Source organism: Notolepis coatsorum (genome assembly GCF_963971535.1).
Source record: "Notolepis coatsorum genome assembly, chromosome: 2".
Classification (NCBI taxonomy): Eukaryota; Metazoa; Chordata; class Actinopteri; order Aulopiformes; family Paralepididae; genus Notolepis; species Notolepis coatsorum.
Window position 1 is genome coordinate 894,992 of NC_140166.1, and position 15,993 is coordinate 910,984.

At 47.7% G+C, this 15,993-nt stretch overlaps 1 protein-coding gene across 1 annotated transcript; it reads right to left on the bottom strand.

Annotated features, from left to right (window-relative positions):
- Nucleotides 1-2,168: 2,168 nt before the first annotated feature.
- On the bottom strand, nt 2,169-3,041 carry LOC311248896 (spindlin-1-like; the record flags this gene model as incomplete). Its single annotated transcript, XM_084338125.1, has 1 exon — nt 2,169-3,041. The coding sequence occupies one exon, from the start codon at nt 3,039-3,041 to the stop codon at nt 2,169-2,171; it is 873 nt and encodes a 290-aa protein (XP_084194251.1).
- Between the last annotated feature and the right edge of the window lie 12,952 nt (nt 3,042-15,993).

Consider the following 15,993-nt stretch of genomic DNA (forward strand, 5'->3'; position numbering starts at 1 on the left):
TTGTGTCGCAATGAAAATCAAGTCATGGGTTTGACCTCTTGGTACATATCTCACATCATAGGAACAAAAGGCATTATGTGCTTTAGCATGTGAATATAAAACAGACCTTGGTCACAGATATTACAATGGGCCATGCGGTCATTATGGACACAGTATTTAGTTGTATATCAAAGGCTTATCTCATTTGAGATGTCATACGAATTGTAAACATATAGGTCCCAGATGTGGTACATTGTCAAAGGATGTAACGAAGTCAGACCCTGTGGTCGTGTCGAGGTCACATGATAAAACAGGACGTCAAGATGTCACGAAGGCAGACACAGTATTGTTTGCTTAAGGCCAATGTATTCTATAGGTGTATATAGCAAGCATATTAATTGATATGCGATCACAATTATTCCACTACAATTTCACCCTTTTGATCGCAATATGAATTAATATGCCTAGAACACAACATCGAATCCGAGTGAGTATAGCAGCGGAAAAAAAATCAAAATTCAAACTACAGCATATAAAGGTCTCTACAAATCGCATCGACTCCAAACATTGCCTCTAAACAGAAATTAGCAGTCACACAGAACTGTAAGAGGTAATTAAAGTAAAGGCAAATGGGGCATGCAAGGTCTGAGGATCTAAAGATAAACAATAAGGAAAAGTTATTCATATCAAATTTAATAGGTAAGTGGCGTAAAAGTTGTTCATATCAAATCTAATAGGTAAGTGGAGTAAAATAATAATCAAAGTTGATAGGTAAGTGGAGTAAAATAATAATCAAATTTAATCAAAATAAAAGGCAAATGTTTATCTGAAACAAAGGTAAATTTCACCAAATTCAAATGGGAATCAAAAACATGACAACTAAGGCACGGTTCGAATGCATATTGTATGACAATTACTTCACCCTTTTTATAAGTGGCTCAGCAGCCAAGCAATGCTCTGTATATAAAAAAATAACAATGCGAAACGGACAATTAAAAGCGCCGTCAAACTAATTTGAAATAGAATATACATTGTGTAAAAAAAAACTCAGCAGTAGTAAATCAGCAATGACAGTTGTGTGTAACAGGAGCCGCGGTCGTCCACTTCATCCTTGCATGTTTCCTCTGAATGGGTAGGCGAGAGAGAGACAGAGCTATAGAGAAAAACACGGGCGAAGTGTCCAGGCTCCGTAGCAGCGTTCAGAGAGTGAGCCAATTGTTCAACGCGCGTTATCAGAGAAAATTGTTCAGTGTTCGTTTAGAGAGAGAGAGAGAGAGAGAGAGTGTGGGGGGGCACAACGATCAGCGGGGGATGTCTGCCTGGGTCGGGGCTCTGTGTGCGTGTGTGTATAGGACACCACACTCAGCGTGTTGAGGGGGATGTGTGCCAGTCTGCTTCTCTCGTCTCACGCCGGACAGGCTGGTGGTGTGGTCAGAAAGGTTTGCAGCCTCCGGTCGTGGTCACTGTCTGTGTTGCCGTTGGCCCCTCGTCCACATGGGCCCAGGAAAAACCTCTGGCCGGGTGGGATTGGAGTGGGGAAAGCTACCACCCCTGATAAACGGTCAAAATGTCAGTTTGTATATAGCTTCAATAACATACAATATATATATATGGGTGTTGATAAATAAAATTCAAAGGATATGTTTCAGAACAAATATTTGTGGTCTCCTAAGTTCTATGTCCCGCCTTCCTGCATTATGTGGCCTCTCACCCCCCGATCCCCTGGCTGGGGCCCCAAGCCAGACGACCCGGGAGAGCGACAGCATAACCGGTTTATGGGAGACAGAAAATACCTCTTTTTCGGAAAGAGAACTCTAAATCATTTATAGATTGTATAGTGATATTGTAAAGGGAATACTATGACCTTTATGAAATCATATAGTGATTGTATAACTATTTCATAAGGTATTTTCAAACATTGTCATATGGGTAAGCGTAGCGTCAGTCAGCCGGTGTCGATTTACTACTGTATCAGGCGCTTTTGTTGTTTTAGAGGCTATAACCATTTAACAAGCTGTTCTCTACTTCAGCCGGACGTGTGTGTGTGTGCTTTACTTCCCTGTGTGGATGGAGGCCGGATCTCGGTGCGTCTGTCCCATCCATCCCTCGGACCCCCACTCCGGCATGGCAAGCGAAATGTTCTGTTGTCCCCACGAAATCCACCCTTGGCAGGCCACAGTCTTTGGTTATCAAATCTTTGTTTTCTGGGAGCCTCGCCGTCTTTTCCTTGTGGGTACTCTCGGTTGTGGTGGAGAATCTTCATCTTTTCTTTTCTCGTCTGGACTGCGTGGGAGAGTGTTTTCCTCATCAGGCAGGAATGTCACCCGTGGGGTTATGTCACCAGGAGCGGAGTTGGGTACTAGTTCGTAGACGTAAATGTGGAAGTCGTCGTCGTATTTGATGTAATACACGTCGGGCGTGGTGGGGACCTGACAGATCACCCGGCCGGTTCTCTGTTGGCCCTCGTCTGTGGTATACTGCACTCGTTTCGCCACCAGACTCGCTGTCTCCTCGTCCGTCTTCCTGTTCCCCGGCATCAAGTGCTTGATCTCTGACTCGGGCAGGATGTGGAGGTCTCCGTCCCTGTAGTCATCCCAGAGTTCAAACATATAGAGTACGGGGTCGTTCTTGTAGGTGATGTAATAGCAGTGCGTCATGACGGGGGCACGGGACAGGACCATACCCCTCCACGCGTTCTTTTCCCCGTCCTCCTCCTCAAAGAAGTGTTCTACGGCCTGCCCCACCAGTTCCTCTGCGCCGGGGGGTGCCTTGATCTTATTGTTCACGACTTTCTCTGCCAACACCCGCAGGTCGGACACGCGCTTGTCTTTGAACAGTTCGATGCCACAGACGCAGTCGAGGTTGTCGTACTTGATAATGTAGAGGCGACTGTTGTCCATAGTGTAGTGTTCCAGGACCGCGCCCGTCCACCTGGTCACCCTGCCCTTCTCACGCCACATGTGGTCGATCCTCAGGCCCAGCATGTTATCGGGGTCGGGGGCTGGGGTGATGAGGGTCGAGGGCCTCAGCTCCTTGCTGCTGCGTTTCTTGCACCGTGTCATCGGAATGCAGGCCAGGTTGTGAGGGTCGAGTTAGGGGGGACAAGGCGCCGAGACCCGGCTCCGCTAGAGGCAGTGAGAGAGAGAAAAGTACAGGGATTTGAATGTACCGTCGGCTGTTAATTCTAATTTATTTCTTCAGGATTGATAGGGCAACCAGTGTCATGTCACATGAGAGTCTAATGGTTTCAATTCCGGAATTTGTCCCAAAACAGTGGTGTACGTATCCTAGTTTTTTGTTAGCATTTATAAAATCTCTTAATGATTTCCATTCATCACGTTTTACTGTTCTATCTGTGATGGCTTTGACTGCCAATTCTGACATAATTACGTGTTCTTTATACCAAACGCCTTGTCTGATATGTGGATGTTGAAAACGGAGTGTTTAAACGTAGTGTCTGTCACTTTGACAATGATGTATATCTGTTTTAGTAGGCTTGTTGTTCTCCCGTTAACCGGAGGAGTACCTGTGACATCATGTCCAAAACTTCCCAGTGTTCGTCATCGATGTCCATGAACTCGCGGGTTCTGTCAGATAACTCTCGTTTTAATTGCGCGTTTTTTCTTCTTAATTTTAACTCGGTTTCTGTGGGTCCTTGCTCACAGCCGGGGTCTGTTCTTCCACATACGTCACAGAGGAATGGGCCCGTCTGTTTGGTTTGATTTTCGGTCATAATTTATTTTGCGCCCGTCCGTAAATTAAATTATTAGCTATGTGTAAATTCTGAAAATATTCATGTGCCCTTTATAGCAAATTTTGTTTCAAAAAAGACTAGATAGGAAACAGAAACAAAACACAATAAAACCGCAGAGTAAGCAAGAAAATAAAATAATCCAAAGATAAAAAGCATACAGCATTATATCAGTGACAACAACACCATGATAAGAACACAAATTGTAACGCCAGCGATGTTTAATCTATCTGCAGATAGTCTCACCATGAGAGAAACAAACAATTCTTTAATTAGTTTTTATGTCTGTATTTGAGTCCAAATTTTTTGTTTGTCATTACTTTGTCACCTCCTTTCATCAATTTGTAATTTTATGTCTGGTGTGTCAATCTGATTTAACGAAAAAGAGCCGTTTGCTGGAAAACCACATTTCTTTGACCAATAAGGAATGAACACCTCTTGTCGCACAGGGTTCCACTGGAGGAGTTTTAAGCATCTTTACCCAACTTTTGCCACGTACTTGTGCAAAAGCCAATTCTTCGTGTACACGGATACTTTAAACAGATACGTCTATCTGAGTCTGAAATTTGGTTCTAGTAACAAACGTCAGCGAAAAACTGTCGGCTTCTGTCAGGAAACAATTTGTTCTGACCGCGACCTCTGAAATTTCGTTTTTAGTACAAACTTCAGAAAAAACTTTTAGCAATATCAACTGGTTGTTTACATAAAAACCTTGAAAACTACAATATCAACTGGTTGTTGTTTATACAAAACCTTGAAAACTGTAATATCAACTGGTTGTTTACATAAAACCTTGAAACTGCAACATCAACTGGTTGTTGTTTTTATACAAAACCTTGAAAACTGCAATCTCAACTGGTTATCTTTGTTTACACAAAACCTTGACAGCGTAATATCAACTGGTTGTTGTTTTTTACACAACACCTTGAAAACTGTGGGATACCCCACCCTGGTAAACTTCACTCCCCCAGCGGGAATCTTTGTGAGATAATGAGATTCCAGCAAGACGGCACCCCTCCTCAGTGGTGAGGTTAGTGCGTGTTTAAAAGATTATAAAATAGGAACATAGAGCATTTATTAGGTTAGATTATTATCCACCCAAAAAAAATGTGAATATTTTTGCGGAATACGTTTTAGTAAGATCTGAATTTCAACAGCTCACCCGGGGGTCGAGGGTTCAGAAAGGGGTGTCCTCTGGTTCGATACAAGTGCGCTGTTGTCAGACGGCCCGGTCGTGCGGATGAGTGAATCCCTCTTCTCGGACAGGCTTTGGTGTCGAGGTAGAGATTTGGCAGGCCTGCTTGCACCTCCGTTCGGCCGGTCCCGTCTGAATCCAGCGGCAGTGTATCCTTGTTCGTACGCCAAGTTGTAATGGAAAAATATCTATGATAACAGGAGAGCTGTTGAAATAAAGATGAAAACTGCAAAACAAATACGTTTGTTCGTTTTATTTGGGCAGTCACACATGACTGGACACATACTGACAGTAAGCAATGCAAGATGCCAACATGTGTGCTGATAGATGGAATTCAGGAGATTATATAGCCCTCCCTGTCAGTGTGTGTGTGTGTGAGAGTGTGACTTCAGGAAGTGAAAGTGTGTGTGTGTGTGTGTTATGCTTACACGTGCATGTGTGTGCTTGTGTATGTATGTGCGTGTGTGCACGGCTATGTGTGTGTGCTTACATATGCGTGGGCGTGTGTGTGTGTGTGTGTTTTTAGGAAGTGAGGTGTTGCATTGTCTTGCAACATCACTTGACCTGTGAACTTGAGACAGTTGACATGCCGTAAAACACTTGTAGTCAGTTAGTTTCATAGAGGAAGTCCCTGTTTGCCAGAGATCGCATAAGGGGTAAATTGTCGTGCACATGCATGTGTGTGCATGTGTGTGCGTGTCTATGTGTGTGTGTGTTTATGTGTGCGTGTCTATGTGTGTGTGTTTATGTGTGTGTCTCTATGTGTGTGTGTCTATGTGTGTGTGTTTTCAGGAAGTGAAAGGTGGCCCAAATGTGAAAGCTTATGCTGCCTGGCAGAGATTGTAAGAAGGTCAAGTGTCTGCCTTGTGTCGCAATGAAAATCAAGTCATGGGTTTGACCTCTTGGTACATATCTCACATCATAGGAACAAAAGGCATTATGTGCTTTAGCATGTGAATATAAAACAGACCTTGGTCACAGATATTACAATGGGCCATGCGGTCATTATGGACACAGTATTTAGTTGTATATCAAAGGCTTATCTCATTTGAGATGTCATACGAATTGTAAACATATAGGTCCCAGATGTGGTACATTGTCAAAGGATGTAACGAAGTCAGACCCTGTGGTCGTGTCGAGGTCACATGATAAAACAGGACGTCAAGATGTCACGAAGGCAGACACAGTATTGTTTGCTTAAGGCCAATGTATTCTATAGGTGTATATAGCAAGCATATTAATTGATATGCGATCACAATTATTCCACTACAGTACATATATAACTCCTGTTAAATTGCATAAGTTTAATGATAATATTCCAGATACTTGTATTAAGTGTAGTGAGGAAAGGGGGACACTGTTCCACTGCATATGGGAATGTGTGAAAGTGAAAACCTTCTGGCAAGATGTTATTGATCTGATCGATCAAATCTTATCAAAGAAGTTGCCATTGAATCCCAAGCTTTTTATTCTTGGTTTATATCCTACCACCCCACATCTACAACGCAAAGAGTTTAGATTTATAGATATGTGCATATTACAAGCAAAACGTGTAATAGCTCTTAATTGGAAAAATGTTGATGGACCAAGAATTGGTATGTGGATTAAAGAAATGGCTTCAAATATGTCAATGGAAAAGATGGTGTATATTGTTAGACGTAAACAAAACATTTTTGATAATGCCTGGGGACCATTTGTGTACTTCTTAAAGCATAATACGAATGTTGGGAACTTGCTTCAACAAGAACGGGATTAGGGGGAGTACTGTGGGACAACTCTTATCATTGTGTAAAAACGACAAGAAACACCCTTTACTTAATGTGTAAAACATTTTGGTTGTATTATGATTTATTTATGTTTATTTTTTATTTAAATCTGTATCCTTCCTATGTGAACCTGTTTTTGAAGTTAATTATTATTTTGTGGGGCGGGGTTAGGGGAGGGAGAACGGGGTGAAAATGTTTGCTGAATACTGCTCTGCTGATATACATGTTGTAATTTGCAAACTAAAACCCAATAAATATATTGTTAAAAAAAAAAAAAAAAAACCTTGGAGTAATCTTCGACAGAAATTTTAAATTTGATAAGCAGGTTAGTTCGGTGGTCCAAACTAGCTTTTTCCACCTCAGACTCCTAGCCAAGACCAAACCATACCTCTCCCAGAAGGATCTGGAGAGGGTGATCCATGCCTTTATCTCGACCCGGCTGGATTACTGCAATGCGTTGTATATCGGCATTGACCAGTTGCTGCTTCGTCGCCTGCAACTGGTACAAAATGCGGCTGCCCGCCTGCTTTCCGGTACCAGGAAACGTGACCACATTACACCAGTTCTGGCTTCTCTCCACTGGCTCCCCGTCCGTTTCCGTATTGATTTTAAACTTTTACTGACTGTTTTTAAAGCACTACACGGGCTGGCTCCACCGTACCTAGCTGAGCTCCTACATCACCCCACCCCATCCAGAGCCTTAAGGTCTGCTGACCAGCTGCTGCTGGAGGTGCCTAGGACCAGGCTAAAAACCAGGGGAGATAGAGCCTTTGCTGCTGCTGCCCCCAGACTCTGGAACAGCCTCCCCCTCCACATAAGATCTGCCCAGAGCCTGGAGGTTTTTAAATCCTTGCTCAAAACACATCTCTTCTCCCTGGCCTTTGACCAGAGCTAGCCCAGCATCTATACATGACGTCAGCTGTCACTCTGCATTTTTATCAAATTTTCTTGTCTCTTTTATTGCACTTTACACTTTGCACTTTGCACTGTACTGTACTCTACCTCTTTTCTAGTGTATTTTATTGCATTGTATGTGTTTTTTTATCATGTTGTGAAGCACTTTGGTTTGGCTGTTAGTCATTTGTAAACGTGCTATACAAATAAAACTGACTTGACTTGACTTGACTTATCCGTCACACGTAGTATCACTGTAGCTTTACTTGATAATCCCATTATACAGAACCCACTTCTACATCTATATATATATAGTTCTTTCTCTAGGTCTCTGTGTGGATAAAGGCCCACTCCTAGAGTTTTACATCATAAATCAGGAACATTACGGGACCGTGTTGTTGCCGACTGGTTAAAGACACACTTCTAAAGTTTTTACATCATAAATCATGAACATCACTAAGCCGTGCTCCCTCATGGTTAAACAATGGGTAAAGTTACAATGCAAAAACATTTCAATGCTTACCCGTCTGGTCAGAAGAATGGATACAAAAAGATATATTATAAAAAGCTGTTTTATTTAGAAAAAGCAAGTTACAGAAGAGACTTCATTGGAAATGTCCAACTCAGTTAAAAGAAGTATAAAACAAAAACATCTCATCTCTTAATATCGCAAAGGCCTAACACGGCTTGTGCCTGGTGTCTGCAAGCAAAATCTTCAAATCTGGCTTCTCGAAGGAGGAACAGTCATTTTTATATTGATCCGGCATCATATTTCTATTGGTCTAAAAACAGTGATGTCACAGGGATGTCATTTCACTAGCCAACCAACGTACAATACGTAGTAAGGATGGACTCCTCCCCTTCTAGTCGTTAACAGATTACCTTCTTCTGGGAAAAACCCCATTACATCATTTAAACATGAATGCATGTCTGTTCTGCTTCCTCACTGTAAGGGTTAACTCCCTCACTCCATGGGCCTCTTTCGTTCTGAGACGAGGACGAGGCAGACTGCCATAATATATAGTACATAGCCCAACACATACTACAGATATATACAGATACACATACATGTATAATACAGTACATATATATATAGTATACAGTGTACACATATATATGCACATACTTGTACCTATCATTGTCTACTCTACGCAGGGTGTGCCAACCTGCTGTGGAAAGCACCCTGCTCATAGATGTTTCCAAGGCCATCACCTCCCGGCATTCCGAAGGGGCCCCCTTCGTTCTCACTCACCCCAACTCAAGGGGATGCAGACGAGGGAGACTGCTGGCTATATAGTACATGGTCCTAAGGTGTATAAAGAATATACAGCTTATATAAGATACAAGTGTATACAAGTTATACAAGTATGCACCCGTCATAGAGAGCCGTCTCCTCTGCCACGGATCTTCACATATAGACACCTACAGTAACATATGCCTAGATCTAAAACAGATATATACCATAAACATATGCTTAAACCTTTTACATTCCATAATTGACAGAGAGAACATGATGTCATTATTAACTAGTGTCACTAGTTGGCTGTGACACTTTACAAATATATATATATATATATTTTTTTACAATTAATCATTGTTACATGAAAATATGTTTGCACTAGATTTAGCAGAAGCTAATGTCCATTTGTAGTCTATCCAGCTGCTAACTGTATTTGAGTGAGTTAAGTCTTGGTGTTATGGTAGACTCAGACCTAAGCTTTAAATCACAATCAACAAGTTGACAAAAACATAATTCTTCCACCTTAGAAACATAGCTAAAGTACGGCCATTTATAAATCAAAAGGACACTGAAAACCAGATCCATGCCTTTATCTCAAGCCCACTCGACTACTGTAATGCACTCCTTACCGGCCTCCCGAAAAAATACGATGATAACTATTTTATTGCAATGCACTATTGCATTATTTTATTCTATTTTACTAACTATTTTATTGCACTGCACTATTTTACTTTGTATCAGTGATAATCAAACTGTAAACAAAGACGCATATTAACACTTTCAGCGCCAGATGGCGCTGTTTACTGTTACTGTTGAAAGGCCAGCGCCTTTTAACATGGGGATACGTGGCTGTGTTTGCAGGCCTAAAGCTATATTATATATTATAGCTATGGATCTAATAATGTAATCGATTGTCATTGAGTTTCTTCCGGTCAAGAGGCAAAAAACAGATATTTTTTCCATCCATACATTTCCGTTTTATACCGTTGTGAATATGAGTGTAGTTTCAGGGTGGTCTGGTGTCATTTCCAAAATGACAGACACCAAGCCACATCGTTTCAAATGGAGTGCAATAGCGGCCGCAATGTGTTAGGCGGCGGTATTGGACTTTTGAGATCTCAGACCCATCCCCAGTGATAACACAGGCTGCCGGCATGTCTTTATGAATGGAAATATTGAATAAAAGAAACAACGATGAAAACCCGACGGGGGTCCTGGTGCTCAACGTTCGGCGAGCTAACCCTAGATCTTAGAACCTAATATGAAAAACGATGTGATTTAATGTTCTATGTCTTACCTTGACTTTGTCTATTTTTGTGAGGTTTGGTCCGCTCCCCACCCACACGCTCCGTTCCTTTAAGGTACTTTGTTGATTAATTGCATTCCCCGCCACACGCTCCGTTCCTGTAAGGTGCCGTGTTGATTGGTGCTCTCCCCATCACACGCTTCTGGAGCAATGATCAATTTCATCCCGCAGCTGTCACAGCTTGTCATCAGCGCCCTGTGGCTTTATATACCCTGATCCCCCTAATATCGATGTTGGATCGTTTTGAATATACTCCTGCATTTGCCTGTCTTTCCCGTCGCTGTTCCCTGTCTGTTGCTCCCCAGGACTTTCGTGAAGTAATCCCTGTGGAGAACCTGATTCCCCGTTCGAAGCTGCGCCTCGTTATCTGCCCGCTTTACGTGTTGCGCTCTGGTGAGTTTTTGGAAACAGTTCTTTTTGGATCACCAGTTTTTTGTGTGTTTGTGAAACACCGAAGAGATCCCGTTTTGTTTATACTGTTCTCACCTATTTTTTGTGTTGGATTTACACTTTGGATTACCGTATTGTTTTTTCTCTGGACTCTGCTAACTGTGTGTGTTACACCGAAGATCAAGTCACTTGGATATTTATTTGGATCAGTCACCTCTCTGTTTCTGCTGTACGCTGGGCTAACTCAGTTTTCTCTCTCTCTCCGTTTCCACCTGGAGTGAAAGCTGGGAGGATCTGCAGAGCGGCTTCAGACGTCACAAGCTAATTCCTCACCACCACCTACTGGGAGAATCTGCAGAGCCGCAACAATCTTCACTTGCCAGATTCCCTGTTTGTTCTGTTGCTCAACTTAATTCAATCTTGTGACTCTGGAAATAAATACGCCCTTGCTTTGGCTAACTCTGAAACAACTCTCTCTGTGCCGTTGCGCTTGAGGTCGGTTACAAACCCTAACATTACGATCCAACCATGACGACCCCAGCCGACGCAGAGAGAGTCAGAACAGCATTGGCAGTCCAGATAGAGTTAACCAAGGGCCACAGCCTACAGCTAGATGCGGCTGCGGCTGCTGTACAGGAACTCCGAGAGCAGGTCCTGCCTATTCAGGGGTCCCTGGGCTCTCTGGCTAGCCAGCAGTCTAGTATTCTCCTCCACTTACAAACGCTGAGTGAAACCGTTAACAGCTTGCTTGTAACCCCACTTCCTTCAGGAGCCTCGGCCGGAGCATCACCCGCAGCCCTGGCAGGCCCCGCGCCTCCCGATCCCGCACCTCGGGAGCCCCGTCTCTCCGAACCACGGTTGTTCGACGGTAACTTCGAGGATTGTGCCACATTCATCATGCAATGTGAGTTGGTTTTTCGTCATCAACCCAGTCGTTTCACTTCAAGGGGAGCCCAAGTGGCTTACATGACTAACTTGCTCTCAGGCCGGGCAGCCCAGTGGGTCACTGCCTCCTGGGCAATGGGGGCAGATTTCTGTTTTTCCTACCCAGACTTCGTGGCTGAGCTCCGCAGGATCTTCCACCACCCAGCCCGTGGCCAGGACCCTGGAGCCCGGTTGGGTACCTTCCGGCAGGGCAGTGGCGGGGTTACCGACTACGTGCTGGAGTTCAGACTGGCGGCTACGGAGAGCGGTTGGAACGATCAAGCACTTCGTCTCACCTTCATGAGGGGGCTCAACGACGCAGTCAGGGACCAGCTCGCGACCCGTGAGGAACCTGAGTCCCTCGAGGACCTGTTTAGCCTCGCCATTCGCATCGACGGACGCCTCCAGGAGAGAAGACGTGAGAGGACCCGACAGGGACCTCCAGAGGTACTCCGGACCCCCCGTACTCGTGACGGTACTGCTGGTCGCCCTGCTCCCAACACGACTGGTGGCTCTTTTCCCTCCCGTTCGGTGCCCGAGGAGGAACCCATGCAGCTGGGACGTTCTCATCTTAGCCAAGCTGAACGGGAGGCGAGGTTCAGGGTCGGCCTTTGCCTCTACTGCGGCCGGGAGGGACACCGTATCGCCAACTGCCCCACCCGGTCAAAAGACCAGGCTCGCCGGGACCCCGGGAGATCCTGGTGAGCCGTTTTTCTCGTTCCCAGAGCCGTGCACCACCTGGCCATCTGATGAGCGTCACCCTGGCCTGGGCGGACCAACGGGCCACGGTGGAGGCACTCATTGACTCGGGGGCTGACGAGAGTTTCCTAGACTTCGAGTTTGCTACCCGGGCCAACATTCCACTTGAGGACCTAGTGAGGCCATTGGAGGTATTCGCATTGGACCAACACCACCTGGCTGACATCACTCAACGCACCTGCCCTGTCCTGCTCACCATTGCTGGTAACCACGTTGAGAGACTCCAGTTCCTTATCACCAGATCCCCTCTTGTCCCAGTAGTCCTGGGCCGGCCCTGGCTCACGCTGCACGAGCCCCACATCGCCTGGTCCTCCTGTACCATCAAGGGTTGGAGCTCCTCCTGTCATGCCCAGTGTCTTCAGGCGGCGTCCTGTCCCTCGCCCCGGAGATCCGTTGGTGAGCCGCCTCCGGACCTCTCGACCATACCCCCCGAGTACCACGACCTCATGGAGGTTTTCAGTAAGTCCAGGGCTCAGGCCCTTCCGCCTCACCGGCCTTACGACTGTGCCATCGACCTCCGCTCAGGGGCTCCCCTTCCCGGCAGCCGCCTCTACAGTCTGACCGTCCCGGAGAAGGCAGCGATGGATCAATACATCTCTGAGTCCTTGGAAGCAGGACTCATTCGGCCTTCCTCCTCTCCTGTGGCGGCCGGTTTCTTCTTTGTTGGGAAGAAGGATGGAGACCTTCGACCCTGCATCGACTATCGCCAGCTCAACGAGATCACCATTAAGAACAAGTATCCTCTACCTCTCATGAACTCCACCTTCGAGCCTCTCACCCAGGCTACCGTCTTTACCAAGCTGGACCTCCGGAGTGCCTACCATCTAGTCCGTATCCGAGAGGGCGATGAATGGAAGACCGCCTTCAAGACTCCCAGGGGCCACTACGAGTACCTGGTGATGCCGTTCGGCCTCACCAACGCTCCGGCGGTATTCCAGGCGCTCATGAACGACGTCCTTCGTGACATGCTGGAGGAGTTTGTGGTAGTATACCTAGACGACATCCTCATCTTCTCCAAGACCCTCGAGGAACACATCCAGCATGTCCGCCGTGTGCTGGAGCGCCTCCTCCACAATCGGCTCTTCGTCAAGGCGGAGAAGTGCCGATTCCACTCCGACTCCGTCCATTACCTGGGCTTCATCGTGGAGAGAGGCTTGACCCGAGCTGATCCTCGCAAGATCCAGGCCGTGGAGGAATGGCCGGAACCCACCTCTCGGAAGGAGTTACAGAGCTTCCTCGGGTTCGCCAACTTCTACCGAAGGTTCATCCGGAACTACAGTCAAGTGGCGGAACCGCTTACCAGACTGACCTCTCCCGCCCTGCCGTTCGACTGGTCCCCAGCGGCGTGTGCTGCGTTCCGCTCCCTCAAGAAGAGGTTCACTTCCGCCCCGATCTTGCTCCATCCAGACCCCAAGAGACGGTTCATCGTTGAGGTGGACGCCTCGGATACTGGACTGGGAGCTATCTTATCCCAGCGGTCGGCAACAGACCAGAAGGTACATCTGTGCGCCTTCTACTCGCGTCGGTTCCTCCCTGCCGAGAGGAACTATGACATCGGCAATCGGGAGCTGCTGGCGGTTGTGGCTGCCTTGGAGGAGTGGCGTCATTGGCTAGAGGGGGCCGAGGAGCCGTTTACCATTTGGACGGACCACAAGAACCTGACGTACATCCGTGCTTCCAAGCGCCTCAATGGCCGGCAGGCAAGATGGGCCAGCTTCCTCAGTCGGTTCGACTTCTCGCTGACGTTTCGCCCTGGTTCCCGCAACACAAAGGCCGACTCCCTGTCCCGGTTACACTCCAAGGGGGCTCCAACCACTGAGGACCCGACTCCCATCCTCCCAGAGGCCAGGGTGGTAGGAGTCGTCACCTTGGGCATCGAGGGGGTGGTAAGGCGTGCCCTACGCTTCCATCGCGCTCCAGGCAATGTACCGGTTCATCGTCTCTTCGTCCCCGACTCGGTCCGGTCCCGGGTCCTCCAGTGGGGCCATACCAGCCGGTTCGCCTGCCACCCGGGCGTTCATCGCACGTTCTCCTTCCTGGCTCGTCGATTCTGGTGGCCCACCATGAGGAACGACGTCAAGGAGTTCGTACTGGCCTGCGCAGTCTGCGCCCGCAGCAAGGCCTCCCACCAGGCACCCTCCGGGCTATTACAGCCGCTTCCCATTCCGAGCCGTCCTTGGTCACATGTGGCGCTGGACTTCGTCACGGGTCTTCCCTCCTCCCAGGGGAACACGTGCCTTCTGACCGTGGTGGATCGGTTCAGCAAGGGGGTTCACCTCGTGGCCCTTCCCAAGCTTCCCTCAGCGGCCGAGACGGCGGACCTCCTGACACGCCACGTGTTTCGCCTCCATGGTTTTCCCCAGGACGTCGTCTCGGACCGGGGGCCCCAGTTCACTTCCCAGGTATGGCAGGCTTTTTGCAAGGGATTGGGGGCAACGGTCAGTCTTTCCTCTGGTTATCATCCCCAGACTAACGGACAAACGGAGAGGATGAACCAGAGTGTGGAGTCTGCTCTTCGGTGTGTGGCTGCCGAGAGACCAGCTTCTTGGAGCCGTTTCCTTCCCTGGGTCGAGTACTCCATCAACTCCATGGTCAGTTCCGCCACCGGCCTCTCACCCTTTGAGGTATCCCTGGGCTACCAACCCCCTCTTTTCCCTGCACAGGAGGCGGAGGTGGCAGTTCCCTCCGTACAGGACCACCTCGACCGGTGCCGTCGGGTCTGGGAGATCGCCAGGACCGCGCTGCTCCGGTCATCAGAGCGCGCCCGTCGTGGGGCTGACCGGCGCCAGGTTCCTGCGCCGACGTACCACCCTGGGCAGAGGGTGTGGCTTTCCGCGAGGGACCTTCCACTTCGGTCCTCGGCCAAGAAACTTAACCCCCGGTTCGTCGGACCTTTCGAGGTTCTGAAGGTACTCAGTCCGGCGGCAGTGCGTCTTAAGCTTCCTGCGTCCATGCACATTCACCCCGTTTTCCATGTGTCCCGGGTTAAGCCTGTCTCTCTCAGTCCCTGATGCCTCCTGCTCCGGAACCACCTCCTCCCAAGATGGTGGACGGTCACCCCCAGTGGCAGGTCCGCCGGTTGATGGGCGTTCGACGGCGGGGTCGGGGGTTCCAGTACCTGGTGGACTGGGAGGGGTACGGTCCGGAGGAACGGAGCTGGGTCTCCCGCCAGCTCATCGTGGATCCCGGCCTGATCACCGACTTCCATCGTGCCCATCCGGGCGAGCCGGGTCGGCCTGGTCGCCGGGTGGCTCCCGTGGAGGGGGGGATACTGTGAGGTTTGGTCCGCTCCCCACCCACACGCTCCGTTCCTTTAAGGTACTTTGTTGATTAATTGCATTCTTCGCCACACGCTCCGTTCCTGTAAGGTGCCGTGTTGATTGGTGCTCTCCCCATCACACGCTTCTGGAGCAATGATCAATTTCATCCCGCAGCTGTCACAGCTTGTCATCAGCGCCCTGTGGCTTTATATACCCTGATCCCCCTAATATCGATGTTGGATCGTTTTGAATATACTCCTGCATTTGCCTGTCTTTCCCGTCGCTGTTCCCTGTCTGTTGCTCCCCAGGACTTTTGTGAAGTAATCCCTGTGGAGAACCTGATTCCCCGTTCGAAGCTGCGCCTCGTTATCTGCCCACTTTACGCGTTGCGCTCTGGTGAGTTTTTGGAAACAGTTATTTTTGGATCACCAGTTTTTTGTGTGTTTGTGAAACACTGAAGAGATCCCGTTTTGTTTATACTGTTCTCACCTATTTTTTGTGTTGGATTTACACTTTGGATTACCGTATT